Genomic DNA, 7,709 nt, shown 5'->3' with positions numbered 1-7,709 from the left:
TAAATTTCAAATTATTTCTCTTTAGTTCTTTATACTTCTGAGTGTGTGGCATGAATTGGTTTGTTTTGTTTAGGACATGGATTTCAGATTGCTAGGAGATACACTGATCCTTGACTCAAGAATGCAACAAAAATGGTTGCAAATGCAACAAGAAATATAAACTAAATAATTTAAAATCTAGTGGCACTGACGAACAGGAAAGCTTTGAGAATGACACTTATGAACCGGTTCTTTTTGTTGACTCAGTCAAAAAGATTCCCGGAACAGTCCTTAATCTCGTTTGTTAGTTAGCGTTTAAATCAGACTCAGTGAGTGACTAATTCAGAGTCATTTGGGAGTTCACAATTAACTAGTTATGTTGATTCAAAATGAAGTGGAAACTTGCTGTGATGTGTTCTAAATCTTTGTGAGATTGAAATCCGACTATTTTACTAACTGGTTGGTAGGGGTGGGTGATGTGGCAAAAATATATAAAGATTTTGATCAGGAAATTCACAATTTTATCATGATTCTTTGTCATGTTGGTTTTACTATTTTTAATTTTTTTTCACTATTAGTTGTCTGAGCAGTACAGCCCAACTAATTTCCCCATTTTAAAAACAATATAAGATAACAAAATATAAAACAAAAAAGAATGGCAGAAATTTCGGCTAGTGTGAGTGAAAATAAAAATGTTTTATATTTGTTATTAAAAAATAAGAACAAAGATGCACATTACAAATACACATAATATACAAATAAAACAAACAGTGCTTTATTTTTCAGGTACAGCAGGTGTATTTAGCAGTAGCATTCAAGAAACTGAATGAACAAATATATAAATAAAACGCTATGTATGCGTCACTGTATAAATTATCCTGATTCTTATTAAAGCAACTGTATTAAAGCTTTTCAGTCAAGAGCAGTAAGTGATATTTTCTGTTTTTTTGTTTTATTAACATTGACGGGATAGTTCACCCACAACTGAGAATTCTGCCAGTGACAGTGTATTTATTTCCTACTATCAAAGTCAATGGTGACCAGCAACTGTTTGGTTACCCACATTCTTCAAAATATCATCTTCTGTGTTCAGCACAAGAAAGAAATTAATACGGGCTTGGGAAATTAATCAATAGCACAATACTATATTTCTTCAAAAGCAGATTGTGGAGACATTTTAATTGTCCATGATAAAAAACACATCCCTACTGTGTGATATCGCACACCCCTACTGTTTCCCCCTCCCCCCCACTGTTATGCATTTAAAACTATTAAACCAAAAAAAAAATTGTTAATCTAAAACTGTTAAACTAAAAAAAAAAAATCTTGCCTTGGCAACTAACAGAAACAAGTTGACGTACTAAAATTACTAAAACTGAAGCTGAAATAAAAATAAAGCCAAATAGAAAACAAAATCACAAACACATTACAAAATTACTAAAACCTAAAAAAATTTAATGATTTAAAAATAATTTAAAATCAAAGTATTAATAAATACTACAATAGTATATAGTACATAACAAATATAGAATCGCAAGATTTTATATTTAATACAACTAGTGCAGCACGCTACTGTCTGTATCCATTAACTCAATAAACAGACGTTTCTGAACAGCCATCTTTATCGAGTGATTCTATAATCTGTCAACTATCAACTGTCTAAACGTTTCCTTCTATGAGCCGATGGCACTCTTGTTATTTTGTTTGTCTGGAGGCCTGAAATTTTAACAAGGAGAAATTCCACTCTTTGTTTTGAACTCTTTGTTGCTGGAAGCAAATATGCTTCAGTTTTTCTCTCAACAGTTGCAGCGCCCGCATGAGAATCTGCTAATGTGCTCAAAGAAAGCATGGACTTTAAATGTGTATTCACGCGAGCGTTCGTGACGAGCTTTCAAAAATATACCGCAGCCCACTTTCAATGGCGTAACATTTGCTGGAGCGCTCCGTTTAAACTGCAGTATGAATCAGCCGCTCGCTTGCCGGGGAGGATGTCCACATTTAGACCAGGCAAACATGAAGAGGCTTCCCTCGCTGTCTCCTCTGATTCAGCACTAAATGAAAGTCTTTCCGCACACTGTGACATCACTTGCATAGATTAGCAGCTCGCCTCGGGAAAGTGGGTAATGCTGGAGTCAAAGTCATACTGAAACTGCTTTAAAAAGTCAAAGGAGCTTTCGAGTCACCATTTGCAACATCTGTCCTGTTTTTCTATGAAGGGTTAGCTGGATGATGCCAGAATGCGTGCGCTGAATCTATTTGGACAGAACATTTTGAGGTTTGTCATTTTAGCACCTGTGTCATTTCCTGGTCAGGTAAAATGAACCTCCTTGAAAGTGAAGTGAATAATATGCTTTTACTGGACTTGAGAGCATGGGACGGAGAGAGGGGAATAGGATCGGCAAAGGACCTCAAGCCAGGAATCAATGTCGGGTCGCCGGAAGCGCAGTTGCACTCTACAGTATATTTTGACATGCTGCCTATGAGGCTATCGGCGCCAGCCGAATTGTTTTTTAAAAATAGTGTGAAATTATTATTTTTGCAATAATGTCAGATGCCACTGAAATTACACACTTTAAATTGAAAAGGATATTTCACCCAAAAATGAAAATTACCCCATGATTTTACTCAACCTTAAGCCATCCTTGGTGTATATTACTTTCCTCTTTCAGACGAATACAATCGCAGTTATATTAAAAAATGTCCTGGCTCTTCCAAGCTTTATAATGGCAGTGAATGGGTGTTGAGATTTGTAAGTTCAATAAAGTACATCCATCCATCATTAAAAAGTACTCCACGCGGCTCTGGGGTTTTAATAAAGTTCTTCTGAAGCGAATTGATGCGATTGTGTAAGAAAAATATCCATATTTAAAACTTCATAAACCGTAATCTCTAGCTTCCGCTAACTGTCGTACGCACGTACCTGAGAGAGTGGCGTTCCAGCGGATGAAGTAAGATGTTGGCGTAGCGCAAGCTCCGGTGTATATATTAGTTTTGCGAGAACCATGTTTTGTTTACAGCAAAGGAAAACCAGTCTCCTCTTGGCTTATATCGAAATCCTCCAACATTTTTCTTTACAAATCCTCATTTTGTACTTCCAGTGGCGGTTCGTGGGTTTTAAAATAGAGGCACACTAATTGTATTGGTCTGGGATCCCTGCCAATTATTATTATTATATTATTTGTTTAACCACTTTAAAATGGCTTTTTGGTTGCTTTTAGTCAGAAAACATAAAGAAAACGACATACATACAGCAAGATAATATAATTTCACTTACCTGGCCTATCACTTGAAGCAAACATCCATCCCTTCTTAAAAGTCTGTGTTAAAAGAGAGCTGCCTGTTGCGCCATTTAATTAAGCCGACTGCTGTAGCCTATATCCAGCTTATGCTGTTTTCCCTAAATTTGTATATATACTGTTTGAATGACAGCTTGGTAAATCTGTTGGCAATCAAATATTCAATATCGCTACTCATCATTAGTACTTGGTACATTATCAGCGCAGCGGGAGACGTTCAAACTATTATGTGAAATTACAAACAAAAAATACACATTCTGAGACATGAACTGAAATGAATTGTGAATTTTATTAACATTAAATCGTCCTCCTCCCATTTTCACCTCAAAATTATGGGGAAGCTGTGCCTCCCCTGACGAGCCGCCACTGTGTACTTCTAATTCGTGACCAGTGTTTTGTTTTGCTCTCTCCTCTGTGCTTTTGTGATCAATAAAAATTCTGTCACCATTTACTCACCCTCATGTCATTCCAAACCAGTACCTACTTTCTTCTGTCATCATAGGGGTTTGTACACAAAAGACGAGATTTTGATGAAAGTTTTTTGTCCATACAATATAAGTCAGTGGGGAAAGTCATTGGACCCCACTGATTTTTATTGTATGGACAAAAACAAATTCTTCAAAATATCTAAGAAAGTGTTGATTTGTTTTTGTGACCTTTTATGACATTTTCCATGTACATGACTTTACACAGGTTCAATGACTTTCTGAGGCAGAGATGTTATTTTGCTGTGGATGTCTATGGTAACCAGTGCTCAGTTACACTACCCTTCAAAAGTTTGGGGTTGGTAAGACTTTTTTAATGTTTTGAAAGTCTCTTATGCTCACGAAGGCTGCACTGAACAAAAATACAGTAAAAACATAAAAACCGTGAAATATTACAATTTAAAATAACTGTTTTCTGTTTGAATATATTATAAAATGTAATTTATTCCTGTGATGGCAAAGCTAAGTCAGCAGCAGCCATTTCTCCAGTCTTTAGTGTCATATGATCCTTCAACTATCATTCTAATATGCTCATTATGCTGCTCAAGAAACATTTCTAATTCTTATTAATGTTGAAAACAGTTGTGCTGCTTAATATTCAGGATTCTTTGATGAAATAAAAGTTAAAATGAACAGCATTTATTTGAAACATTTTAAATCTTGTAACATTATAAATGTCTTTATTGCCACTTTTGATTAATTTAATACATCTTGTCTGAATAAAAGTACTAATTTCAATCAATCAATCAATCTTATCATCTTACTGACCCCAAACTTTTGAACGGTATTGTACGTGTGCTGTACAACTAGCCAGTATAATTTATAAAATCACCAGAAGTTTGCTTTATGTAGCAAGGACTTCAGAAAGTTTGAGGAAAGCTGTTACTCATTTTGACAGGGAATAACTCATGGACACGTAAAAACGTGATTGCTTCAGGAGATGCAGAGGCAGCTGGCAGTGAAAGTTGCAAACATGATTTCAGGTGATTCATTGGCGATGATCAGCATCTGGTGGAGCAGGTAGAGTGATGAAGAGAAAGAGCAAGGGATCCCGCCTACCATCAGTACCACAGCGTCACTCAGCGCGGCCTGACTCATACAGAAGTGTAGTAGTGGGTGAGGACTATCCTGTCAAACTCCTTACATCATCAGACTCACAGTTATGACACCATAACATAACACAAGCACAAAATACTACAGGAACAAGCCATTTCTAACAACTTCCAGAGAATAGTTCTCATGTTTTTGTTCTTCAATGCATATGTGGAATTTGACCGCAGATAGAGAGAGAGAAAAAACTAAATAGACTTGTGGGTTTGATTAAAGTAATTGAGCGAATGAGATTTATAAAATGTCTGTAGACGGTAGAAGTTTTCTCAAGAAAAAAAGTAAATTAAAAACACGTGAGAATGCATAGTTGATGAGGCCTGTCTTACTCATTCCCAGAGTCCCTCTGTGTGTCATCTATAGAGAGAGGAGGCGTGGCAGGCAGTAGGATGTGTGATGACACCACCTTATGGGCACCTTTCAGAAATAGCAAACTCACCACACGCTTACACACGCTGCCCAGGCGAACATGTGGCAATGCTAAGAATAAGTGTTTAAGAGTTGAGAATGATCCATTGGAGTGTTGTGTTCCTTTCTAAGTGTTAACAAGTCCAGGAATAGATGCAGTGATGCCAGTGGGCGGATGAAGGGCTGCCCGTATGATGAGCCCACGAGACATAAGCAAGAATCTTGGTGAGTTTGATTATACAATTAATTACATTTTAAAAAGCACATTCATATTCAAAAATGAAAATCGGGACCCCAGACTTTCACTGTATGAAAAAATATTTTTTTCAAAATATGTTCCACAGAAGAAAGTAAGTCATACAGGTTTGGAACAACATGAGGGGGTGAGTGAATGATGAGTTTTCTTTTTTTAGCTTTTTAGGTTTGTGATTTTATAATGATTTTTTTTTTTTTAATATATAAATATTTTACACAATGACTTTATACATCTTGGCTCATTAGCCACAACATGCAGGTTTAAAGATGAGAAAAATATTCCAGATCTTAGTTTAAACATAGACTATATGCTACCGTTCAAAAGTTTGGAGTCAGTGCGTTTTTTTCTCTTTTATTCATAAAGTACAAATTAAATTGATCAAAAGTGACAAAGATATTTATGATATAATTTGAAATAGATACTTCTCTTTTGAACTTTCTGTTCAACAAACTGTTTTCAACATAGATAAGAAATGTTTCATGAGCACCAAATCAGCATATTACATTACATTTATGCATTCAGCAGATGCTTTTATCCAAAACGACTTTCAAAAAGAGGAACAAAACGATTTGTAAAAGCCAATAATATTAGTAGTACACAATGCCAGGTTTATAAGACAATGACAGAATGATTTCTGAAGGATCATGTGATACTGAGTAATTGCTGCTGAAAATTCAGCTTTGCCATCACAAAAACTAAAAAATATAAAATACAAAAATATTAAAATAGAAAACAGCTCAATTTTAATAATATTTCACAATGTTACTGTTTTTTTCTGTATTTTTTTGTCAAATAAATGCAGCCTTGGTGAGCATAAGAGAGTAATAACATTTCAGTATTTTTACTGTATTTTTGATCAAATAAATGCAGCCTTGGTGAGCATAAGAGACTTCTTTTAAAAACTTTTTTTTTTTTTAACACAATTTTACAGACCACAAACTTATGAATGGTTTATATGTGAGTGGTTAATAATGTTACTATATCAACCATTAAAATGTAAAATTTGCTCAGCCTTGACTTTGATTGATAGCTATCATGACTGAGTGTTTTTAAAACTTTTTAAAAGTTCAGGAGGGAAAGAGTTAGCCTGTGAGTAATGCTTGTTCACAGGAGCCAAGGAATGAAAGGTGAGATGTGCTCTAGCTCACAGACACATGTACAGTATGGAGCAGCATGCATCTGTCTGACATACACGCATTGTGGCCGACTAACAGTCCTCATTGGTCTCTGGAGGCGCGAGGTCTGAACTCCACAAACATCTGGAGAAATGCTGCGGCATGTCTGTTCTGCAGTCATGAACATTCCTGCGCTTGGCTGAATCACCTTCTGGGGTTTTATTTCTCTTAATTGTTCTATTTTTTTTAAAATCCACCTAATTTACTGTTCCTGGGATAATTGCCTGAAATAATTTTCAATGATGAGAATGTACGTATTATAACCACAAGAGGGAGTCGAGTGATGTCACTGCCATGCATCACTATGATGTAAATGTTAAAGAAACAGACATGAAATGCAAATAAATTATATTTAATAAAATGTGATTAATGTAACATTTTAGGTTCATTTAAATAGCCAGATTTTTTTTTTTACGAAACTGAAATAGGCGAATCGCTCTTATAAATGTCCTAACTGAATGATTGAATATCTTATTTGAATGTCTTTTTTTTAATGCTCATTTCATCTAGAGGAAGTGTCTCACTTCCCTCCCATGTCTTTTTCTACAAAAATCATGTCTGAATGCTGTGTGTGTGCCTAACTGAGCATGAATAAGTGACTCGGTGTATTTACACGTGTGTTATGCACACAGATAGCCATGATAATCATGTTGACCCCTCAACTTTTCCCTCCCCAGGAGATTATTCCACCACACAGTTAGCCAGACTGCACAACAGGTGCCGACGGATTGATGGCTGGAGAGATTAATGATCGGTGGAAAAAAAAGAAAGAGAGAGAGGGTAAGTGCGTAAGAGCAACTTAGATTCTCTGGAGGAAAAAAATGGTACACGTTATTGGAGGAGTCACTGAGGAGAGCGAGAGAGAGAGGGAGGGAGATGAAATTCAGTGAGTCAGTAGTGAGAAAGATTGTAATAAAGTGAGAGGGAGGGATGAAGAGGAGGAAGGTATAATTACAGACAGAGAAAGAGAGAGGGGACAAACAGTGAGAAGCCAGAGAGGGAA

At 35.9% G+C, this 7,709-nt stretch overlaps 1 protein-coding gene across 1 annotated transcript in view; it reads left to right on the top strand.

Annotated features, from left to right (window-relative positions):
• Window positions 1–5,469: 5,469 nt before the first annotated feature.
• The window catches only part of LOC107689419 (inhibin beta A chain-like), an 11,677-nt gene continuing 9,437 nt past the window's right edge, over window positions 5,470–7,709 (top strand). The window contains exon 1 of the mRNA XM_016487391.1: window positions 5,470–5,500. Within this exon, the coding sequence (XP_016342877.1) occupies window positions 5,470–5,500 (31 nt within the window). The remainder of the gene's footprint in view (window positions 5,501–7,709) is intronic.

This window comes from Sinocyclocheilus anshuiensis, unplaced genomic scaffold, assembly GCF_001515605.1.
Source record: "Sinocyclocheilus anshuiensis isolate Anshui unplaced genomic scaffold, SAMN03320099.WGS_v1.1 scaffold1291, whole genome shotgun sequence".
In the NCBI taxonomy this organism is placed as follows: domain Eukaryota; kingdom Metazoa; phylum Chordata; class Actinopteri; order Cypriniformes; family Cyprinidae; genus Sinocyclocheilus; species Sinocyclocheilus anshuiensis.
Note: the sequence above shows the minus strand (reverse complement) of the source record. Positions and strands in the feature narration are given on the sequence as shown.